Here is a 25,282-nt window from a genome sequence, read left to right on the forward strand (position 1 = left end):
ATTCTTCATAAAACAAAAAACAACAACAAGACAAATCAACTTGTCTCTCAATTTTGCTATGACTGAAACAGCTGTAAGTGGCTTTTGCGTCCGGAAATGAGGAAAAATATGGTCAACTACTAAAGCTTGACATGTTCATTTGTACCTCATCTTGGCCGTTTGTTAATCACGCGAGAATGGAGAATGGATAAACGGAAACAAAGAGGATACGACCGAAACATGTAAATAAAGAGAAAATAACAAAAAGAAAGACAGCCTTTGATTTTCGTTTTAGTTGAAGTAGAAACCCTCGACTTCTAATGAACAGAAGTAGTTTCTTCATTAAACAACAAGGTAAATCATCTCGTCTCTCAATTTCGCTATGACTGAAACAGCTGTAGGTGGCTTTTGTGCCCGGAAATCGCTTTAGAAAAATATGGTCAACTACTAAAGCTTGACATGTTCATTTGTACCTCATCTTGGCCCTTGAAGTTTAAAATTTCCTGCAGTAACAATAACTCGTCATCTTCGCCATCTTCTTGCAAGACCTCAGCCTTATCTCCGGCGAAGCTGTCGTTTTTCCCGTCAACTTTATCAAAATCATCCGAATCGAGAATGAAGTCAGCGAATTCGACGATTCGCCGCTCATTTGTTTCTTGAAAAAATCCCTCGAATCCCTCAATATCCATGTATTCGGGGGATTCCACTTGTTTTTCAGGACTCGACGGAGGGCTGGGGAAATACATCTTTGCTTTAAAGCCCTTAAAACCTGTAGTTGCTAGATAAATGAGTATGGCATCGCAAAGGGCCTCCCACGATAAAGACCCTATGGCCTTCACATGCTATTAAATTTCACTAAAGACGAAAACTCAAAACATGATACCCTGAAATGTCATTTTAACATTCCTTAAAAATACATGCGTGACACACTTCTTCCTTTAGTATCCTAATCCAAACTAAGTTTAATAACAAGCAAGTCACGTAGATTAAAGTGGAGATAGATTTCGTGAGACCATTAAGAAAAATCTAATGGTGCATCAAAGGCTTTAAAATGAGGCCTTTTGACTCAACTCCACCTAGCGATAAGACAGTAACCTTTATCGCGTCCATCAAGAGTCCATTTACAACTAATCTCACATAGCGACCAATTTTTCTGCAATCCCTTATAAACACCACTTTAAACAAATGGAACCTTAAGGAGCTTAAGTATTCGATTACCAACGCTCGACCTCGACCTGGCACTGAAAGTGCGCTTTGTTCGAGCTACAGTAGTTCTAAACCATGTTCCACGAGGCTATCCTTTTTTTCAATTTTATCGAGAACTGCGGCTTTCGTCTTCACTGAGCAAAAACCAACAGTCCAGCTGATCGTAAGCTGCGCTCCAAGTTCGTGCGTGGAGGGTGCAGCTTCCACACGAAGAAATATTTTTTTAATACTGATTAAGAAAAAGAAAAGATGGGGAAAAAAGGCACGCGTTTGTTTGCTTTAAAAGAAACCCAAACTGCGAAATCAACACCATCATATGGAAAGGAGAGGGCACAGAGTATCTGGCAGCTCGGCCACATGGGAATTATTATTAGTTGATATATCCAGTTTCTCTCTGTCAAACTATTTTTTCCGTATAAGAAGTAAAAACGTTGTTACACGTTCAATCTTTCAGCTGAAACTTATGTGCAACGGCGCTGCGATTTACACGAGTTTCAGCAGGCGTTGCACCGTGTAACACAAAAGGTGGAAACTTGTGCGCGAGAAGTCTCGAAATGTTGTCACCAGATTCCCGCAAAACAAGTCAATAATATTTCCATGGCCTTGGCGGGTAAGTTGCAGTTTCTCATTCAACCAAGTTTCTTCCTCAATTGAAGGATTATTTTTAGTTGCTAATTTGCTCCAAGTGAAGTATTATCGTTCATTTTGGACACAGAAAGCTTGATAGTGATCATGTGAAATGAGCACATAAAAGCCTAAATCTAATGTCTGGACTCGCAGGACTCGAACCTGAGAACATTTACTTAACAACCCCTTCACTTAACCACTAGATTACCACATCAGCAACTGCGAAGATGCCTTTTTTCTTTTTTTTTTTTAATTTCAGCATTTTTTCTTCCAAATGCCGTTTTGACACCCGCTGAAAAACAAGCTTACACAGTGAAAAATGTCTGTTACCAAATTTCAAGAGAAAGCTAACCATTTTAAAGTCAAGACTTAGACTTAACCATTTCTCAGCAATATACACGAATCAGTTTTGGTAAATAATTGGCACACGCACCAGTCAGTTGATCTTTAATGGTTAAGTGAATAAGAACACTTCCTTTAAAGTGCGTGCTCCGGGTTGAAATCCTCTCCAGGGTCGGCTTTTACTTTATTTTTTTTATTTGCAACGACAAGTCCTGGGACAGAGTTCTCGAAATGGGAGATAATACTTTATATGGAGGAAACTGACAATGAAGGATAATCCTTCATTTGAGGAAGAGATCGCGTTTTTCTGATTGGCGTACAAAGGCCGAGCGAGACCAGTTTCACGAAGTGGTGTTACACGGTGAAACTTTTGTTTTTAACAACGTGACCACTGTGATCTTTGCGACCGTTGCAGAAGTAGAAAGCGGTTCTTCTTTTTCGTGAAACTTTTCTTGCAACAAACGTTTTAAAAAAGTTTCAGGAAGCCGACCATGTTAGACGGTGCAGCGCCTGCTCAAAATTGTTCGACCCAGCGCCGTTGCACGTAAGTTTCAGCTAAGGCCTGGTTTTCACTAGCAACGCAACCACGAACACAAACTAAAGTGCGGTCTTTTCATCGTGAAAACGAGGTTGATGAGGTTTTCATCGTTAAAACGAGGTTAAAACGAGGCATCGTGAAAACGAGTGCACGCATGAGCACAAGCGCAGTCACAAGCATCATTTGTTTCTTTTTCCTTGTCTTTACGTTTATGCTTGCGTTCGCTTACGTCGTGCGAAACGCAGCACGAGCACAAGGAAATGTGCTACGTCTGTCTTAGCATTTTAACAAAATGGCGGATGCCGTGGTTGATTTTAATTCGTATGCCAACGTTCGTTTTCAATTGGATAAGCTTCTTATGCTTGCACATGCGTCACTAGTAAAAACCAGGCTTAAAAGTTTCAACGTGTAACAGTGGCTTTCAACCACTGGCTAACAGATCTAGAATGAAGTCCGCGAATTCGACGATTCTCAGTGTCAAGACAGATGTACAGCATGGACATTATTTTTGATAGTAAATATTTTAGTCTGTGGAAACACTATACGAAGTTACAAAAACTCTACTAGGTCTGGTGTGAGTTCTTAACTACCCGGGCATGTTATTTAAAGAATGAGCCTATTGTCAATTTAACGTTCTTGTTAATAGATAACATAAGCCTAATATATCTTTGTAATGTAACTGCATTAATTTAATTCTATTTTCTTTTCATAACGTGCATTTGGATTAGCAGTTCAAGATAGCTAATGTTTCGCTATGTCAGGAGTAAAAATTCGCAGCATCATGATTGCAGGTAAGTTAAATGAGATTTTAAACTGAAAGTTGAGGTGGCAAAATTCGTAGAAGTGCGAAGATCAGATTTACCTTTTTTAGACAGATGAATGGTCCAACCATTACAATTTTGATTGGTTTAAAAGACTCCTATTTTCCACTGATAAACTTATCGGACAGTTCAATAAACCAATCACATTCAATCACATTCAAAGTTGTAGTTTAAATCAACCAGTCACAACCTTGGTTTCAATCACCATAGAAACAGTGTACAGATTCCAAATTTGGGGCTTTCTTTCCTTCTTTCTTTCAGAGCGACATTTAACGATTAACGACTCTTTTGTCAGCCCTTTAATGCAAATTAGACCTTTCCTTCATAATTTGGCTCTTCTTCTTTTCTCGGAAATTGTAATTTTTATGATTAATTGGCAATAGGACTTTGCGTCGTCCGATTCGGTCTGTAATCATACTCTTGATAAACAAATCGGACTCCGGCTGTGGGGTCGTTCGATTTTAGAACCACTCGTGTGATGACAGACCGAATTAGACTCCACTCAGTCCTATACACCTTATTCCAAAATAGCCACCATTTTAGTATTCTTTTGTTTCCATGCAAATTGGCCTTTATGGCCTCGTTCGAGGTTAAATATTCTTTCGAATTTCACGTTTGAAAGCGAGGCCATAAGAGCCAGTTCGCATGGTAAAAAAAGAATACTAAAATGGCGGCCATTTTGGAATAAGGTGCATTAACATTACTAATAATTACGACAGACTGTTTTGAGGTGTTAAATCAAATCAAAGATGTACTCTTTAAGGGGGGACCTCTAGGTGCGTTTAGAGACAACTCGAGAAAACAAAACAAGAGAGAGAAAAAATGCAATTTTATTTTCTTTTCTTTTTGTCACATTATTGATAATTTACATGAGGCTAAAATGTTATTTAAGTAAGGTTAATTTCCAGCATATAAGGCTTGCTCCTTTATTTTGGAGGCGACCCGGAATTTAGAAGGGCTTCTTTGTGCGTGGCCGCGCAATATTTGCTCAACTTGGAAGGCCATTTTTGCGAATCGTTCCGGATTCATTGAGCCCCACCCATCCCGTCCCGACGCTACTTGATCGTGGACGCAAGTATCTGGTCACGTTTTCTTTTGTCTGGACCGTGTTCCTGTGTGATGTTGCCGGTTAGCGGCTGCTTTGGGGTGTTTACCGCTTGTGGGGTGCCAGGGACACCACCCTACGGTGCCTAGACCTCAACTGCCCGTTAACTTTTAAGGCACCAGTAAGTAAGTAAGCAAAGTAAGTATCGGACTTTTAGAGTAGCTATAGTAGCTAATATCGCCGAGCATTGAACAGAACAACTTTTTTTTAGAATCCCAACTGGAGGCAAACCAGCTAGTTGGCTATTTACAAGCGCAGCCAGGAAATTGAACCAGGGACTCAACCAGTGGTCAGAAGGAGTCTTGACCCCGGATCTCCGGATTTCAAGGCAGGTGCTTTAACCACTGGGCTGCACTGCCTCCTTCCCAAGTTCATCAATTCAGTGGCCATTTTAATGCTAAAAAAAAAATCGAGATCCATTAATTCTGGTCACCAAACTCACCATTTTAGAGTCGTCAACATCCTCTTCTCGCCGTTTTTTGGCCATTGCCTCTGCCACTTCAATGTCGTGTTTCTTCTTTTCCGCTTCTCGTTTCTTTCGCTCTTGTTCTTGCTTCTCTTCTTCCTCGATTTTTGCCATCCGTTCCTGGAAAAAAAAGTGTGAGACACCATGTGAAAAAACACTGTTGTCACGCACTGGTGTCACTGTTGTCACCATGTCACGGGTGACTACTTCTGCCACGTTTTTGCAGGGACGTGACAAATAAAGCCTCATTTACACTAGCAAGTTTTCCTTGACAACTTTTCCTTGACAAGTTTTCCTTGGCAGTGTAAATGGAGAAATACGTCAATTTTTTTCCTTGACAAGTGTCCTTGTTCAAAAACTGGCATGCGTAGTTTTTGAACAAGGGTACTTGTCAAGGAAGAACTTATCAAGGACGATATTTGCTAGTGTAAATTACTTGTAAAATGCACTTGTCAAGGAAAACTTGTCATATTTTCCATTTACATTTCCAAGGAAAACTTGTCAAGAAAAAATATTTCAAGGCGCACTTGCTAGTGTGTACAATCGGCAAGTTTTCCTTGACAAGTGGACTTGTCAAGGAAAACTTGCCAGTGTAAATAAGGCTTAATCTTCGCTGGAACAGGTAATCTAAAAATAGACTAATTTGTAACAACACCTTATCAAATTCACTCTTGTGGTAAGTTGTAAATAATCCATTTAGAGTTTTATAGAGAGTATCGCGCAGAAATATGTATTCCACTCTCCTATTCCTACCTACATATTTTCCTATAAAACCGGTCTACCCCACAGCTTGTTTTTTTCTTTTTTTATGTCCCTCTTTCTCTATCTATTAATTTAGTTATCTAATTACTCAGCTCGTTTATTTATGGGCCTTATTCGTGCGGCGGCCATATTGGCCATAGACAACAGATTTCGTACCCCAAGCCTCGAGTTGAAATGTTTGGAAACGAGTTTCGGTGGGACAAAACAAAAGTTCTTCATCGCTCGGGCCTCAACATCGCAGCCGTGTGATTAAGGCCCATTGTACGTTTTTGTTTCACAAATTTTCACAAACGTCTGTATGTATCCAAGAATTTGGTTTATCAACGGAGTTGATAATGTAAATTGGCCACCGTACAGAGATTCTAATTTACAACATCAACACCATTGATAAACCAAATTTTTGTATACTACTTCCCCACCCACGCAGCACCACAGTTTGTTTAAAAACTTCCCCCATCATTCATTTGTATCTATCTATCCAAGGTTTACTGACAAATGCACGATCCGCACGTGCTTAGGCATTGCATTTTTTTTGCAACACCTTCGTGTTTCAAAATGGAATAAGACCCAGACCTTGAGCAACAGTGACGTCATTTCCTTAATCACTGACCTTATGAAGTCTTTCTGCCTCTTTTCTTGCCGCGTCAGCTGCCATGGCCTTCTTCAAGCGTTCCTCTTCAAGCTTTCTAATTTTTTCTGCTTCTTCGCGTTTCTTTTTCTGTTAAATGAACAACAAGGAATGAGTGTGTAAAAATATACAAGGAAAATGATAATAATACGATCACACTGAATACATAAAAGCCCTAATACTTTTTTTCTGTCCAGTCTCTGTGGTTCAATAAACCAGATCGGAGTTTCAAGAAACGAGTGTGCGCGTCGGAATAGAAACAAGTATATAATTGTCTTTTTTGTTCGGTAAATAGCTGCAAGAATTTGAATTAGAAATGTTTTGTTTTGTTTTTATCCTGACGTGCGCACGTTTTGTGAAACTCTGAAGCATTGTTTCCAGTTTCTCTTGGGACTTACCATGGTCCCAAGAAAAAACAAAAACAATGCTTATGCAAAATTTGGGGGGACAAGCAAAGAGTATTATGGTACTTTCCGAAGTGGGATATTGTGACGATCAGTATTCTCTTACGAAGACAAAACGAAGAGAAGCAAGGTTATGGAGGCAAGTTCAAAATGAAATGTTGGGAAGGTCCACTCACTCACACACGAACGCACGCACTCAATCTCGCACGGACGGACGGACGGGCGCACGCACTCACGCAAGTACGCGCGCACGCCCGCGCGCACTGGCTCCTTCATTCATTCATTACTTTATTTTATTTACTTATTTTGGGTGGGGAAAGAGGATTTTTAAATTTACGCAAAACGAAGTCATGGTGAAGAAATCTTTTTTTGGTTCCTACCTCAGCTCTTAATTCTTGTGTTCTTCTTTTAGCCAGCACCATTCGAATCCCTGACTGGATCTTAACTATGCTTTGTAGGCGAGTTTTGTATTCTTGCCGCGCAAGAAAACCACGACAGTAGGCTTGGAAAATTTTCATTCTCTCTCGCAATATGATGTACTTTGACGATAAAACACGGGCGCGGTAAGTGGACTGGAGTCGAGCAATACCAAACCGAATCTAAAAGGTAAACAGTAAGTTAAGTCGTCTTCGAGACAAGAGGGATATACATGTAATAATAATACAATATCATCTGGCTTTCAATATACGGTTATCATTATTTTAGAATAATGACAATTTTTGAAGGAGTGTTGGAAATTAAACTTTTTTTTTTTTTTTAAAGACAGTCTAACGGTCCGAGCATGTAATTCAGACATGCCTCTATTCGGAAACTAATCCTTCCCCCATCCACTAGACCACCTTTCTTCACAAAGACTGTTTGGGCCATGTGAAAATTCGGTTGCGAAAAGTTATAAGCGCAAGTTCATACACCTAATTCCAAAATGATCGCCATTATACTGTTCACTTCTTTGCTTGCATATTAACCCCTTTTGCCTCGTTCTTAAACTTAAAATTTAAAAGAATATTTTACCTTGAATGAAGCAACAAGAGCTAAATTGCAAGCAAACAAAAGAATACTAAAATGGTCGTCATTTTGGAACAATGTGTATTAGTGATTAATTATGGCTCGTGTAATAGGCCATTTTCCAAATATCAAATATTCAGCTTGATAGTGAGGCAGTGAGGACAAAAACAATACGAACAAGTGTGAATGAATGTGAAAATATTTGCCTATCAGCCACTTCCCTTTGTCTTTGTCCTCAGAACCTCTCTTTCAAGCTGAATTTTAAAATATGTCGAAAAAGGCATATTTGCATGTGAACGTTTAAAACATCACGAATGGCCATAAATGCAGGAGCGAGTTCATACGGTTTTCTATTTACTATATAGTAGACTTCACTGTTTATAAACAATTCTTTTTTGTTATTTAAATTTTGCCAACCACAAAACAAGAGAATCCTTTGTTTCAACAGCCAACAGATCTCTGGTTGGCACATTTGCTCAGTGACCTAGCCTGTGAATGGCTGCGAGGCTTCCGGTGACCTTGTATTGATACAGACCGCACTGCTGTTATCATATGAATTGTGTTTTTGTAATCGTAATTAGTCTACATAAACATTAAAAAAGCACAAAAGTTTGTATCAAAACATGGTCACCGGCAACCTCGATTCCACTCATAGGCCACGTAACTTAGATACAACTGTAAAATGGTCTATTGTTTTGAAGAAAATAGATATTTTTTTCAAATAATCACCCATGTTATTACACTAAAGTCATTCACGTTAGGCTCGATGAATAATTGTTAAATAATTGCACATATTATGTAACTTTTTTTCACATAACTCACCTTCTGGTATTTCATTCTTTCTTGGTAGCCTCTCCAGGTCTTTTGAATGACAACACAACCGCGCTTCATATTGATGAACTGCTTTCGAACCAGGAAGCCACGAACAACTCGCTGGATCAAGATGGCGCGCTTTGTGAGCAATTTTTCTCGCTCTACTTCTAGAAGAATGTCCTGTTGATCCTACCAATCAAGAGAAAAAGAATGGACCAACATTAATGAGACACCAGCTGTCCTAACGTGTTGCTAATTGCGTTACTCTAATTTAAGTGATAGCCCTGTTCCTAATTAACAGAGACTGCTGGATAAGAAGGATAACTCTTAACTTAACTTAACTTAACTTAACTTAACTTAGCTCTTCTCTTCTCTTTTGTGGCTGTGTGCGCACTGCATTTATTTGTTACCATATTTTTATCACGATGAATAAATAGAGGCACTTTTCACAAAGCCAAACCTTTGAATCTGTGCTTAGAGCTTGATGAGCACCTGATATTGTAAAACAAAATCGATTGAGGTATGTTAAGGGATAACGATGTTGGATCCTGTTTAAATGTCATTTCCATTGTTCTTCAGCGGTTTCGGCGAATTCTGAATGAGAATATTCCTTCAAAGTTTACCTACGTTCAAAGTATGGCCAAGTTTACGTTCAAATCCAGTCAAGTATACTTAATTACTTAACCAGCCTCAAATGAAAAAAGAAATCTCTTGACAAAACGTACTAGCCGAACGAAGATGCAAACCCCTTTATTACCTACCTTTAAAAATATTTTGGTTTTTCCGATCTGCCAGTCAGAATTTCCCAATAGACTCTTGGTGATTTTGATCGCAGCATTTTTCATGCCTTGGGAATCCAGTTGACTTCGCGCCAGGCCCTCGCTTAGCATGTAATAACGGTCTATGAATTCCTTGAAGGTATGACGCATTGGGTAACCTGCCTTTCGTATTCTATATTAAACAAAACAAAAAAAAACCTTTGATTATGAAAACTTTCCATAAAGCGTATTTCAATAAAGCCGCAATTTTGACTTAGTGTTGCTTTCATTGAAGCAAATCCTAATTCCCTTGTTTGAAGTACTCAAGTTTGAAGTTTGGAAAGAAACAATGAGAAAACTCGAATAAAAGGAAAAGAGGTTTTTTGACCCTAGAAAAACACGTTGGGAAGTAAAAATACTACCCAGCATAATCCGAATGTGAGAGATAATAGGTAAATTAATAACGCCCCAAGAAGGTGTTAAAACTGTTGAATTGACAAATTCTGACAAACCTTTAATAACCCTTTTTCTTTCCGTAGCGATTTCAAGTGTTAAGTCTTTGTTGATAAAAAGACAAAGTACTATCACGCATATCCTTGCGCTTTGAATCTCTTTGTTGAGTCTTTGTTGATAAAATTTATTTTAAAGTTAGGAAAAACTACCATCACGCAACCTTGAGCTTCGAATCTCTTTGCTGGGTCTTTGTTGATAAAATTTATCTCAAAAGTAGGACAAAGTACCATCACGCATTAAGTTGCACTTTCAATCTCTTTGAAACGAGAGCCTGAAGGACAATCTCTTCGAAAAGAGAGCCCGTAGGAAGTTTAAATGGACAATTGAAATAAGAGGAAAAGAAAGGAAAGTAGATAAACAAACCGTATGGTCTCCATCATCCCCGAGTAGCGTAATTGTCGACAACAAAGGCCTCGATCAAATCTCTGAGACAAAAAATATATTTTTCTTTAACATCAGTAGTGTGCAGAAGTTGGGCCCCTGGGATATTTTGCAGACCTTTAGACTGCACGCAGTCCCTTCTGAGTTAGTCGATTTGGTCACGCAAGACCAACAGCTCGCTCTATCGCCATTCCCTACTCGGCTCGCTTGCGTGACCAAAGCGAGAGGTTCGAACTCAGAAGGGACAGAGAGCAGTCTAGGAGACCTTATTCTATAACCCGGTTCATAGACCGCTCCCTCCAATCTGGACGTAAGTCCCAAACACCCATGACTTATCAAGCAAAAAAGGGAGAAGAAATGCATGGGGGAATCTTCAATAATTTCTAAAAGATAAACTAAGGAAGAAGTACTTAATACCGAAATAGCAATCTCTAAAAGATTCAAGGAGACTATTTTTCTTTAATATTCTACATTTTACATAGAATGTTATGGCCTAATTAGCACTTTTTACATTCCAATATATGTGTCGTTGTTCAACAGTGAGAAGAAATGTAATCTCTTACAATTCATTCACACAAACTAGGGCTTTTGGCTATCCAATGTATGTGTTGTTCAACGCCTTTTCATGGTTAATATTCAATAGCTGTCATTGCAGGTGAGCCCACGTCTCAGCGGTGTTAGTTTCAGAACGCGTGAAAACGAGGCTTTCGGGTCAAAACAAGATTTTCTTATCGAAGGACTGTGTGATTTCATGAGTCTTGACTATTGCCTTCGCTTTTTTTGGGGTGATTTGAGGTTTGTTCGGCGTAATTTTATCATGGAAAGTATGGGAAGGAACTATGTATAGCATATGAATGTGCTAACCGAAGTAGCAACCCCAAATGTCCGAGACTATCGAAGGCAGCTTCCATTCAACATCTTTAGTTTCTCTTCATATGATCAAATGTTGGCCCGAAAGCCTCGCTTCGTGACGCACCCACAATTTCTAAAGTTGCAAACAACAGAGAAAAACTTTTGAAAAACGTTTGGGCTGAACATTTTGCAAAAAAAAAACCCAAATGCAGGGATGGCACAGTGGGTTAGTGCGCGGCTTTGGTGCCACAGATCCCGAGTTCGCTTCCCGGATCACATCCTTGGTTCGACTTCTTTCTTTCTCTGCAGCTTAAATAGCTTTAAATACCCTTAGAACGGAACACCGATGGAGGGGGAGGAGTCAAATGAGCGCATCGTCGACCTCAGGTTTGGCAATTGAATTACTGTTACGAGTTACTGACGTTAAATATGGTTACTTTGATCCATATTAATCTTCTTCAATTTCCCCACCCCCCCCCCCCCCTCTCTTTTTGAATTTGCTGTTTTAATCAAACTTTCCTTCCTTGTTTTAAACAGTTATTTTTTTTACGTTTCGCTCGATTTGCTTGCCAGCACCCAGTCGCTGAATTTAGTTCGCGTTCTTGATACCTTCTCTTTAACTTTAGCAAAGATAATAACTCCCAGCAAAATATATATAGCAAAAATCATCATCTCCCTTACCATTGGTTTCTTGTAGTCATTCGGTTTAATGCAACGAACGAAGAATGGGTGGCAAGCGTTTAAAGTCCTCATTAACAAATCAAGAGATTTCTTAAACTGAAATCCCAGAGTCGGTGCACGCTTCCTCGTGTCATCGCCCTGTTAAACGAATACATTAAAGTTCAGTAGAGGAAAGAGAGAGCATAGTTTTCAAGAATGTCTAATTCCATTTCGACTTTTTCCTTTTTAAAGGATTAATCAAACCCAGGCCAAGTCTCGATCGCACTCCAAGACGCCATATTGATTTTCATACTGAAAGCTCGATTTTGACCTTTGCCGTGTCAAAAATATGATGCGCGCGCAGTCTAAACCGGTTTGACCGGACTGACATAAAAAGTGCAAAATGTAAATGCTTTGTTTATAGTGGAAGTGCACTTAGCTATCAAGCTAGTTTACAGGCACTCCACTTTTAACAATCTGGAAGACACAAATCAAACTTAACAGAAGCATTATTAAGAACCCCAACTGGCAGGAGGCAACCAGTTGACTATTTACAAAGGGTTGTAGAGTTGAATCCGGGACAACCGGAAACAAATCCAAACCAGAGGTTAGAAAAGGATATGAACCCGGAGCAACTGCATGCAAGGCAAACGCCCTAACCACTGGGTGAAGCTGCCTCCCCTGCCCCAGAAACTTGGCCTGCGGCGACTTAAAAGACTTGACACGATTTAAGCAGAGACTCTCTTGCAGGCCCACTGGTGAGATTTAGAGAGGCTCTGCTCTCAAGGTGCCAGGCTAAAAGACAATTAAGAGCGCCTTTATTTTGTTCATTGGTCTGTTTGGTTTCTTTTTTCTTTTTCTTTTTTTTTTTTTTTTTTTTTTTTTGGGGGGGGGGGGGGGGTTTCTTATTGCATGATACAGTGAAGAACTCAGTTTTTAGTCGAACCAAACACCTTCAAAAAGATGTCAACAACGCTTTCAGGTTCACATCGCAAAATCAACTTCCAATTTCAAACGGAATAAGCATTAGCTAAAATTTCTGCCTCATTTTCAACTGTGAATACTCTAGACAACTCCAATTCGCAATTCATCACGTCAATTTATTGTCGTTCTTTCTTGGAAGTAGAAGTTACGATTGGTGTGAAACGATTTGATTATCACGTGATGTCTGGACATCCAAGATGGATACATCAAGAATCATTCTTGAACTTCAAAGGAAATCTCTATATCAATCTTAAAATGTAAAATAAAAGTCACGAAAGGTTAAAATCAAAGTTCAGTTATAAGGGAGCTCCACTCTTGCCAAACCTTTAAGGAAAAAAAAGGACAATGAATTTTAGAATTTTAGAAAAGGGAAACACGAGAAAAGCTTAAACACTGGCAATCCCTTATTTTATTTATTTGTTCATTTTCTCTCTTTCTTTAAAGTATCTTGCATTTTATGAGGTTTCACCGAAAATAATTAGAATCTGAAATCTTGGACTTTGGAATCCGGAATCCAGTTTAAGAAATATGAAATCCCGCTAAAATTTTCAATCTGGCCGCGTCAAGAATTCGGAGTCTACCAAGTACGAATCTGGAAATAAGGATACGGAATCCGGAACCCACAGCGTGGAGATCAGAAATCAAGACTGTCTTGGATAACCTTACATTGGGCGAAATTAATCACCACATAAGATCAAAAGTAGCCAGCTTTCCTTTGATACAACCGTTGTTGTCAACCAAGAAGCCCATCGAAAGAAGCACTCAGGGTTTTCCCGCGAAAAGTATCATATTTCCCTTGAGGCGAGATAGCTCTGTTTTGATTGGCTTTTACGACAGTGGGCGTGCTTAATTTCCCAAGGGAGATGTTCTATAAATAAATCTACTTGGGAAAGAGTTGACTCCTAGGCCAAGTATAAGAGATAGAGGCTCGCTTGATGAACTCCTGACCAAATGCAAGTCTACAACTGAAAACACAACACTCAAATACATTGTACCATTGCTCTCTCTTTGGAAAACAGTTCGAGCAGGAATTTTGACTTGCTTTCTGCAACTAAGTCAACGAGATCAGCACTAAAGGTATCGCGATTCTTGCCAAGGAAGCCTGTATTTCAAAAACAGAGGAAAACGGCAAAGTTAGCACCTATGATGGTCACACGGGTTGCTTGTAATTACTTGCATTTCTGGACATATCTCAGTTGATGATACTCCCTGATCGTGTTTGACTATCACTATAACTACCACATACTATCTTTCCAATTTAGTGAACTATAATTTACTTTGAACATGTTCAAATTTTCATTATAGGCTATGATAGCGTCCTCCTTTTCACCACACGCATGATAAAGGATGAGGGCTGATAACATTATAGACAGCTTTAGATTCTAGGACGAGAACTACTACGAGTACGAGATTTTCTCATAGAACAACAGTGAGCGCGCGCAAACCAGCGTCATTTTGGCAGGAAAAACGTGATACGGTCGTGATTTTAGTACGAGGTTTTACAAAATATCGTCATGCCAAAACCTGTCACCACTGTCACCAACAAGGTAGTAGTTTTGGTTGTTTAGGAAAAGTCTCGGTTACCAGCAAAAAGAATAACTGAGTAACCTGTGCTGCCTACAAAGAGTGCGATTAGTCATCCGGGTTATAAGATTTCTAAGTATTTTCGCTAAAAACGGACAGCCAAATCTTGTACTCGTTCTCGTCCTCGTCCTATAATCTATAAAGCTCTCTACCGTCTTTGCCAGACGACCTGTATATCGTGTGCAAAACTCTGCTAAACTATCGTCGACTATCGTCAGTTTAAACTGTTTGGCTATGTAATTGATTCTCAAACTAACAATGACTATCAAGCGCCGTTGCAACACGGCTTTGTAAACCCTTTTCCAGCTCACTTAGATCTCTCTTTCAGGGCAAGTATCAATGCAAAACTAGTGTGATAACAGCAATACGTATTATCGAATGATATCTTATTATGACAAAAAAAAATACCCTGCATGCAATAGTGCTCGCTTTGAAGGACAGGCTTAAGAACTCTTTTGCCACTCATTCAGCCAATCAGATGAAAGAAAAAATAGTTGATACATGCTCGCATACGTTTCCCGCGCTTGGCGCCCTCAATGCCACTTTTCCTTGCTCTAATTGGTTCATTTGATTGTCCTACTGTGATTGGTTAGGTTGGGATTTTCAAATCCAGTCAAAAACCAATGCAATAAGCAACATCTCAACTTTATTACACTACCTCTGGAACAGTAGAAGACAGTGCCTGCAAAGTGCCGGATACCAAAAACGGAAGAAATTGTGTTAACAGGCGGAATAAATAGTTTGGATCGCTTGTGATGGGTATTTATTTTCTGCAACATCGTTGAATCTGTACCCTAAAGAACACAAACATAATATTAAATACTCCCAAACCCGACTTTGTAGTGGTAATCACCTGATCTTCCTTGTGCAATTTGGAACAAATAACCACTCGTTATCTTTTGCAAAGACGACGTAGGACAAGTGTAATTTGAAGTCTTACAATAAAATTTACCCGTGTTAATTTATTTCAGATGTCTTGAAAAAAATTACGCGATTACCTCTTAAAGGCCTACATTCACCCTAGGGGCATTGCGTGCCGTGGAACAAATTTCCGTCTATGAAAATCCCGCAAAAGCTGAGATTCATCCAATCAGATCGCTAGCATAAGCAATGCGAGTTTCCCTAACAAATACAAACAGTAGAAAAACCTGTCGGTTGAAGGTGGGCCTTTAATAGTGTACATAAAAAAAATCCAGATGCTTATCATAATTAAGGCCGGTACATGCGAGGGAGCTTGCTCCTGAAACACGCTCCCGAAACACGCCCCCGGGTAAGTACCCCAACCAGTACACACGAAGGACACGACGAGGGAGCTGAATGATGAAAAAACCCGATTGGGGCATGGGAACTGTTGTGGATGAAAAAAATAAGCCAATTTGATTGGCTAACTGGAGACACGTCATGTCACGGCAAGCAAATTTCAGTACACACCAGGGAGCTTGCTCCTGAAACAGGCTCATGCAACAGATTTGCCCCTGAAGCTTGCTCCCTCATATCAAACCAGATTGATATGAGGGAGCAAAACTCGGGAGCAAAATTTTTGTTGCGCAACATATTTTTTCGCTAGAAATCGTTGGTGCAGACGAGGGAGCTTTGCTCCGGGAGCGTGTTGCAGGAGCGTGCTGCGGGAGCAAGCTCCCTCGTGTGTACCGACCTTTATGCAGAAGCAAAGCACGGAATTACCTCATTTCTGCAAGAATGTTAACTGCTGACTGCATTTCTCCTAGCCAGTAAGGTAACAGGTAACAGTTTCTATGTTTCTTAGTAATTCACTATATCGATATGACTACGTTTTGTTCAGCACAAGCTTCACTGTGTTCCACTTTTGTCCAGATCTACGCCTTTGCTACTTATTCCAACAATAAGGGAAGGTTAAAGGTCGGCGTTATATTTTGCTTAGGGTAAAAGCGGCTGTTAATCTTTACAGAAGGAGCAGCATTTGGGGGACACTTTGTGACGTCAAGGATGGTGCCTACTATTGTTATTGCGGATACCTTCTGCGCATCTCGAGATACTCGGATTTCCTATGGATGGTGCTTATTAATACAGGGATATTCTTGCGCGGTTCAAAACTATACAGAGAAAGCAGAACTTAGCAAGTGATCTTAGCATCCAAAAGGAAAATTGGGGGTAACCACGCATTTTTCAGAGATAATTAAGCTTCAATTTGGAAAAGAACGCCATACATTGCTTTGTATTTTAAAGCTTTTAACAAATATTGTTGATTAATTAAATGCGTGGTTACCCCCAATTTTCTTTTTGGATTTCAATAACACTTGTTGAGATCTTCTTTTCCCGCATATTCAGTAATCCACGCAAAAATACCTTTGAATTAGTAGGCACCGTCCTTAATTGTGTGTATTCCGAGACACGAGTGATGTTGAAGTTGAAGAGAAAAGCAAGGGGACACTTTGTGAGGCTTATTGAAATCCGCCTTCATCTAATTACTTGACCTTCTGGAGATATCTGAATAGTTCGTACGAATTCTATTGCCATTTACTCTTTCTCCTTATCTCGGTTAAGATGTTGATTACCTTTGGAAATCTGCTTTCTTCATCCACAAGCGCGATGATGTTCATAGGCTTCTGAGCCAGTAAATCAAGAACATGTTGATTATCCACAAAAGAAATGTGCTGCCACTTGATATCTTCTTTGTTATACTCTTCCTAAAATCGAGATTAAAGACAACTTAGTAGAACAGTAAATTCTGGAACTTCTCATAATTGGACAAGCCTTTATTCAGCAAGTTCAATTCAAGAATTTTCAAAAAATCCTGAACTGTTCCATAAGAAAATTAGTGCGTTCACTTCTGAAGAAGATCTATGAATATGAATTTCGCTCAGTCATGTAAAACTTCCATTCAGCTGAACAAAAAGCTATCAATCATTGCATTTCGCTTGAGATTTTGCACGTCATTTTCGTGACAGAAAACACATAACAAACTCGGCCATTTGTGTCCGATTTTGGCGCTCCCAGCCGTGGAAACGTGGTTGTCATGGTAACTTTTTTCCGGCTTGTCGGAGAAGAGTAGTTTGGTATAGAATTGTACTGCTTTTGTCTGAGTGTATTAAAATATTATAGCAATTAACAGTAATTGCTTTAAGCGAATTATAACATGAAGATTTCTGCAGATCGGGAGATGGGTCCTGAAAGCCTCAACGAATAAAACCTATAAAACTGCAGAAGTCTTCATGAATTTCACATGCAGAATTCGATAATAGTTTTATTCATGATTCATTTTTTACATTCAGAGCTCTAAAAGATATGCATTAGGATTTTCTCAAGTGATGTAATGTGACGTCAACTGTCCATGGTTTTCCATGTTCGGATGATTGACGTCACATATCATTGGGTAGATGACCTTGTTTTGTCGGTTTAGGTTTAAATAATGATACGAATCTGAGCTAAAAGTTTCCATCACCCGTGGGCGACGAGTTCATTTGTTTTCTCGAGAATCGTTACTGTATACTGACCTGTTCCAGTTTAAATATATGCTGTACAAAGAACTGTTGTAGATTTTCATTGGCGTAGTTGATGCAAAGCTGCTCAAAACTATAATAAATAATATTATTATCCAATTGTATTAGTTATTGTACAAAAAACACAGGGAGCGAATACAAATATTCCACGATATTGTACAGTTAAGCATTTGTACACTTAGGTATTGTGCAGTAGAGAGCCGGTTTGACTAGTTTAGTTGCTGACGTTGCCCCGCACGCACAAATCTGTCACCCGTTCGCGGTCGTTTACAATTCATTTGTCAAAAAATTAGTGCAAAAAAACGTTGGATAACAAACAGTTGATTAGATGTTTTGGTGTGCAGTGTCGCAGAGTACTTCTACTCGTTGTTTGCATTTTGACTCGACCTAGCGGGTTGGTCAAAATACAGCACAACGCGTTAAAATACTCAGCGATACTACACACCAAAATATCTTATAAGATAAATTATATCCTGCATTTAGCGTTGGGGCACTAATTGGGGACAGAAATCAGATCAAATCGTACGGAGAAAAATCTCTCGGAGCAGAGTAGAGAACCAACAAACTCCACCCACATGTGACACCGAGTCCGAGACTCGAACCCAGGGCACGTTGGTGGGAGGCAACAAATCCCGCGAACGTTTGAACAGATTGTTCAGCATTGCTGAAGGTGTAAAAAACATTGAAAGGTTCTTGAAAGTCTATTGAACCAAAACTGATTTAAAATGTCATTCATCATTTAATTTCCTTTCCTTGTGGGAAATGTTATATGGTTTTGAATCCTTTTAACAACATCATTGTCAAACACGAGAACGCCCACATCATGGGTAAATGTGGACGAGAAAGTCTGACTTCTTGTTCTTAGTTCCTCGCAACCAAAGTACTTGCTCCATTGTTGGCGCAATGTGGGAACCATTTGAAAGACATCCACTCAACTTTTTCATTGCCTCCAACATTTCCATGTAAAATTTTGAGAACCAATGTTGGGCAAATGTTGAAACAATAATTAATAAGCATTTACGATTTCAAAACTAAATCTCAAAGTTTGGGATAGCTAGTGTTTACAAGACAGTTTTCAAATAAAATAAAAAAGGAACAAGTAACAAGTGTTAAAAGAATGGGTAGAAATACTAATATTTCACCTGTTGGAATCAAAGTTTTCAAATCCAAAGATATCAAGAACTCCAATGGACGACCTAAAAGCTGCTGGGTTTTCCTGTTATTCCAGTAAAAGGAAGAAAAAAACAAACTAATGAACTCTATAACGATGGGATTGCAAGTATCTTGAAGTGTAATGAATTTACTTTGTAGAGAGCAAGGACTGTATATCGTCGTACAGTGTCAGCAGTATACTAATAAAATAAATTAGTGCACACGGTTTCTGAGTAAAACTGATCAAGAAATGAGAAGTTCGCGTTTGTATGTTCACGTTCACCAATTTGGTGATTTCACGCCGTTGTTATGCGTGTCGCGTGAGTATGTGCTAAAACGCGTGCCGCACGTGCAGCACGATTTTTTTTCCCCTTTTAACCAATGAAATAACTGTTTTGCGACTGGGTCACCCTTTACTATAGTTTTACTTTTGCGATGAATGGGAAATATTTATTATAAGCATGATCCTGAAAACTCGCGTTCAAATAGAGGCTTATTTGAAGCCTGCAATGCCCCATTCGCACACGCTGTGCCGGATATCCGTGTTTGGAAACTCACCTTATTTGTATAAATAGCAGCGTTGATTTTGTTGACAATCCAGACGAATATTCTTCCATAGATTCCTTTCACAAAAGCGTCTCTGATGTCAACAGCTGTGACTGCGCTAACGGGTGAGAAAATCATCTCACCGCGAGCAAACGTGGAGCGGCTCGTGAATGCTTCAATAAAATTGTTACCATCCACCTGACAAGGAAACAAATTAATTCACACACGGTGACTCTAAAAAAAAAAAGCCCCCCCCCCCCCCTCCCCCCCTTTTAAATTGAACCGTCGCCGAAATGCTGAACGTCCTTCCCCAAACAATAGTGGTCAGTCGACCTTCTACTTCCTATTTCGTAGTTGCCTTCTATTAAGTAACGACTGAGGCCTTGGTCGAATACCTATACCCTTGTGGTAAAGGCTGAGTACAATAAATGTCATTAAAAAAAACCAGAAAACACAAGTTAGGAACAGGTGTAGCTTAATTCGTTAGTGCGCACACTTCTGTGCTGGAGGTCGCCATTTCGATCCTGTTCTCATTCGGTTGACGTCTGTTTCGACTTGTTTCCTCTGATCCGTGTAGCTGTAGCTTTAAATACCCGTAAAACAGAGCACTGACTCGGTGAGCGTTATTTGGGATAGACGAGAAGGAAATTTACGTTTTCACTTCAGTTACCTGATGTTCACTCTATACTTGAAAATTTTGCTCGTCAATTTAATTTAAAGAAGCACGCTATTAAGATTTTCAAAGAACATGAATCTAAGGTCGAGAAGGTTGAACCTGGACCATAAGCAACATTTGCATCATTCATAACCACTAGACCATCGAAGCAAGCCGATGAACAAATGCGAGTTTTCATGATATTTAAATAAAAACCCATCACCAAAACTGAAAGCTAAGCCGTTTAAATGGGTATTAAAAAACACTTGTAGATTAGCGTAATGCGGAATGGGTGCTTTGAATTACACACTGTTAATCAGCGCCATACGAAATACTTGAATACAATGCATGGGAATACTTTACGTTGGTGACCTTCTAATCTATGTACATCGAGTAATTGTCACGAGACATCCAGTCTCCTTCTTGTTTATCCTTCTTAGCATTAACCAAACCTGTCTCAAATGTTGGGTATGCATATGAACGAGGTTGATCATGACTGGGTTCATGGGATAAACACTTTACATGTAAGCGAAACAGGAGATCCCTTAGTTATACCAGTGACAGTTTTTTCTCGTCCACAAAATTTTGCACAATGTTCAACCGTCTGTCTTCAGCATTAGTAACAATGCCGGGAGATTTCAAAAAGCTAACTTTGTTTAATTTTTCAGTTTAAATCAACCGACATAGTTACATACAAACCGACTAAAGCTGGGTCTTAAAAAAGTGAACTTCCAGTAAAAATTGATTGTCGTTTTAAGCCCGGTTTACACTACAATAAATTTTTGGCACGGCTGCCAAAAAAGAGCTCAGCAAACTTTGTTTACAATAAACCATGTTTAGCGTACCAAAAATACCGTACCAAAATTTTTGGGCTCACGTAACTTCTGTTGGAGACATGCGCAGTTCAACTATGATCCAGAACCGGCGTCCGCGTGATTTTGGTGGGGAATGAGCCGCCATCTTGAAATGTACGCAAAAAAACCGCTAGCCTATATGAATTAAGGCTCAACCTTGGCCCGTTAAAGTGTTTACACTACTTGTTCTATACGAACCGTGCCGCTTTTCTCAGCACCCGCACCATTTTCACCCGTGCTCGCACTAGCTCGACGAAGGTCCCAGCACGGGTAAAAATTCTGGTTCGGTTTTGTTTTTTGTTATTTTGGAACCTGTGCCAATTTCACCCGAGCCGTACCAAAAACTCTAAACTCTCTTTCTTTCTTACCTCTAAGAGACCAGCTACCAGTTTCGCTAGTTCATGATCCGTTACATCGCACGCGTCCATTGTACTCTTTATTGTGGCTGAAACGTAGATCGAGATTATTCTGGGATTCAAATATTTGGTTCCCAAATGAAACCAACACACAACAGATTTTCCTTCCTTCGTTATAACGATAAGCTTCAATGGTTTGACGTTTGGTGTTAAACAGTACCGTCACTCCATTCTTATACCCTATTAACATATTGTCTCCACTTGGCGAAAAATATATTTTGCCTAAATTTTACTTTCTCGTCTGTTGCACGAGCTTTGAAACACGTTAACAAAAGAGGAGATCCACGAACCAAACAGGCAAGAAGCAAAAAAAGCTTAAAAAACGACAACAAAAGGATTTACCTAAGACCGAACTTGTAAGAAGCAAGGGTCTTAACAATTTTCCTTCCTTTTTTTCTTTTTTCCATTAAACTAGTACAAAAAATATGTTTGATCCTTACTTGAACATTATACAGCGAACATTGACAATTTTACCTATAATAATCTGGGTTACGATACACTGCACATAGCGCGAAGCAGTTTGTTAGCGCGCTAAATTGGTAGTATACTTGTTCCACCCGTTTGCTCCACTGTGCATCAAATAACCTCTAGTACAGTTTTAATTTGCTGACCTAAGAGTAGTGCGATTTAAAAAAGAAACGATTTACGACAGGCGAGAAAGCGTTTAATACCTTCAAACTCGAGGTTGCCAATGTGCAAAATGGCGGCTAGCATCTTGAAAATGTTCCAACTGTCATCTGGAGAAAACAGCAAAACCTAAGGGGATCAACGCAGTATTTAACTAATTAATACATGACAGGGCAAGCAAATAATTATACCAGTCTTCTTAATCGTAATTAGGGAGTTCCAGCAAAGACGACGGTAAGGGGTACGGCTGTTCTCCTTGCTTTAACTCCCTATGATAAGTTGAAAAGAGTCAAATAGATTCCTTTTAACTAATTCAGCCTTGAGGAGCGTCATATTACAGGCAGGAAGGGAGCAAAAGTAAGACCAGTTACCCTCCACCAGTCTCTTTCCGAGTGAGTTCGATTCCCGAACCCTGATTGCTTTTGTGGCATTGTACTCCTCCACTGAAAGCGGCTTTTTTTTTTTTTTAATTTTCCTCTTTCACCAAAGACAAGCACTCGCTAAGGTTTGTGCTGATCACAATTTGTAGAACAATAGTGCTAAGATATATACGGGTGAGACGTACATGTAAGTGAAGTGGTTATCATAATTGAAATGGACGAATATTGACTAATGACATTTTTAACCCTAAGGTTGAAAAGAATGGCATCTTCAAACGTTGTAGACAGTACTGCTTTAAAATCCATGTTGCGCAAAGGTGCTAAGTCAATCTAAGCTAAGTTGTTATTGTTGTTCATCTTGTATCCGCCTAAATGTCGTTTGTAAACCTTTTTTGTTTTGTTTTTTTTCTCGACGGGAAGAAGATTGCTGTTACATCCACCACTTGTGGATGTCTAAGCACAGAATTGAAGAAATTGTAACTAAGAAGAGGCTGTGAACAAAGTCCTGACCGGGAAGAAAAAACTCTCCCACCCTCCCATTTCTTCATTTTACTAATTGTCACCCACCCTCTTAGTTCTTTTTGCACTCTCACAAATACCCCTCATCCCTCAAAACCAAGATGGCGTCCAGACACTTCAACAACACGACGTTTTTACCTTCATAGACCCTCTAATGATTGCAAACTCCGCTGCATCATCCATACCGTCACATGATATACAGTTTCCTTGGGTGAGGTAGTAATAATCTGATGCATCTGTTAAATGCAGCTTTTCTCTCTCATTCGGTGACATGCCAGCCAGCATACGGTAAAATATGTGGTAATTTCTTTCATCTGGCATCTGAAAGTTACGATACAACGTCAACGCACTTCCATGCTAAAGGTGTCACTTCACAAAAAACACTGCAAACGCATCGCCCATATTCAACAAGCGCGAGTGGAATAATTGTTTTATTAAAAACGCCCACAAATTATGGATAAATCTTCCCTACTTTATTTTGTAAAAACAACAAAACTGATGCGTACAGTTACTGATATTTGTAGAGTATGGTATGTATGAAACTGTATATCATGGCTCATAAGCCATGATGGCTAAGCCAATCAAAACTCTAGAATTGCATTATCCAAGGATCTACATGTATGTAGTTTTCAATAATATGGAATAGCCATTCACGTTAAACTCATTGAATGGCAAAGAGATATTTGTTAGTTAATTATTTCGTTACCTGGTGAACAATTCTTGATTTCTCTAATAAGTATTGGTCAATTTTGGCACCTTCGATTGAGCCAGTCTTATTGAAATGGACATCGATGTATTTCCCAAACCGGCTGGAATTATCGTTTCGAACTGTCTTGGCATTGCCGAAGGCTGAAATTTCAAAAACGATACGCAACTTTAGTAATGAGGAAGGTGATTATCAATCCTGAGGGTTGAGTTGAGAAATGAACTTGGAATACACGGAAAAGCAGTGAGTGTTCGTAGCTGGGGCTGGGACATACAGTACCCCTCAAAAGCAAGTTACCACCACGCGAGACGAGAATCAACGCGCGCTACAGGAATCGCTTTGCGCGCGATGTTCAAAAATCGGCAAGTACAGTGGCTTGAAGCCCTTGCGAGATCTTACTTCACCCTTTTTGTAAAGACGTACAGTGTAGTGTTGGTAAGAAGCCCATTTGATTTCCACATACACGAGGGTTTTCAATTTTTGGGCAGGCGTTTTTTGGCAGATTTCTCAATAAAGGATATTCGAAGTTTGAGTAGCCAATCAGAGCGCGCCTTTAACACTATCCACTGTTTTGTTATATAACAAACTTTCATTCTACATTCTTATTATAAAACCTTCCGAAGGAGTTTATTTTTAGGATTATTCGCTCACATTATACGACGTGAACGAGATGGGATCATCACAAAAGACTTGCGATAGTGCAAAGTTATATCAGTTTGATGTGACATTTTCGTGAAAATCGCTGTTCGTAGATTTAAAGTCCCAAACGTCTTTTAAAAACGCTGCCTAAACTAGTCTATGATACGAATATACCTTCCAAAACAGGATTAGCTTCTAAAATCTGTTGTTCAATCCAGGAATGCTGTCCACTGACAGCTGCAAGATACTGAAGAATGAGCTTGGTGGACTCTGTCTTGCCAGCTCCACTTTCACCACTGCAACACAACAATCGGCTTAACAGCTTAATACCCCGCCACTCCAAAAGTGATCTTAAAAAGTGTCCCCCTTGAATATGTTAGTTAAGGAAAGAAGTGGCTACGCGGCTACGCAGTGGTCATTAACGAGATCTTGTGCTGAATGTAGCACTTCGTTTACTGATTAAACCTAAGCGTTCGTTCCAGAAATTAGGCCTAAGAAGTCTTTCAAAATTTTAGCTTTCATTTTACGGTTCGGTTAACTAGACTTTTTAACGAGATCGTGTGAGGAATATTATTAAGTACTCGTTTACTGATTAAGCCTAAGCGCTCGTTTCAGTGCTCAGGCCTAGGCACTCTTTTAAAATTCTACCTTTCATTTTACATTTCGGTTAACTACACTTTTTAACGAGATCGTGTTCAGGATATAGCACGTGTTTACTGATTAAGCCTACGCGCTCGTTTCAGTGATTTGGCGTAAGCAATGCGTAAGTACATGTAAGGACTCTTTAAGAATTTTAGCATTCATTTTACGGTTCGGTTAACGTAACGCTTTTTAACGAGATCGTGTGAAGAACATAACACTCGTTTACTGATTAAACCTAA

The 25,282-nt window shown here is 39.4% G+C and overlaps 1 protein-coding gene across 1 annotated transcript in view; it reads right to left on the minus strand.

Annotated features, from left to right (window-relative positions):
• Nucleotides 1–25,282, minus strand: part of LOC138028406 (unconventional myosin-VIIa-like) — a 66,704-nt gene that overhangs the window by 34,286 nt on the left and 7,136 nt on the right. Inside the window, exons 7-24 of the mRNA XM_068875939.1 lie at nt 24,576–24,697; nt 23,763–23,905; nt 23,195–23,377; nt 22,202–22,286; nt 21,483–21,559; nt 19,618–19,803; nt 19,050–19,123; nt 17,902–17,980; nt 16,963–17,094; nt 15,087–15,222; nt 13,840–13,946; nt 11,882–12,019; nt 10,331–10,392; nt 9,458–9,647; nt 8,706–8,885; nt 7,259–7,477; nt 6,457–6,564; nt 5,061–5,204 (exon numbers count right to left, since the gene is read on the minus strand). Of these exons, the coding sequence (XP_068732040.1) occupies nt 5,061–5,204; nt 6,457–6,564; nt 7,259–7,477; nt 8,706–8,885; nt 9,458–9,647; nt 10,331–10,392; nt 11,882–12,019; nt 13,840–13,946; nt 15,087–15,222; nt 16,963–17,094; nt 17,902–17,980; nt 19,050–19,123; nt 19,618–19,803; nt 21,483–21,559; nt 22,202–22,286; nt 23,195–23,377; nt 23,763–23,905; nt 24,576–24,697 (2,365 nt within the window). The remainder of the gene's footprint in view (nt 1–5,060; nt 5,205–6,456; nt 6,565–7,258; nt 7,478–8,705; nt 8,886–9,457; nt 9,648–10,330; nt 10,393–11,881; nt 12,020–13,839; nt 13,947–15,086; nt 15,223–16,962; nt 17,095–17,901; nt 17,981–19,049; nt 19,124–19,617; nt 19,804–21,482; nt 21,560–22,201; nt 22,287–23,194; nt 23,378–23,762; nt 23,906–24,575; nt 24,698–25,282) is intronic.

Source organism: Montipora capricornis, chromosome 13 (assembly GCF_036669925.1).
Source record: "Montipora capricornis isolate CH-2021 chromosome 13, ASM3666992v2, whole genome shotgun sequence".
In the NCBI taxonomy this organism is placed as follows: Eukaryota; Metazoa; Cnidaria; class Anthozoa; order Scleractinia; family Acroporidae; genus Montipora; species Montipora capricornis.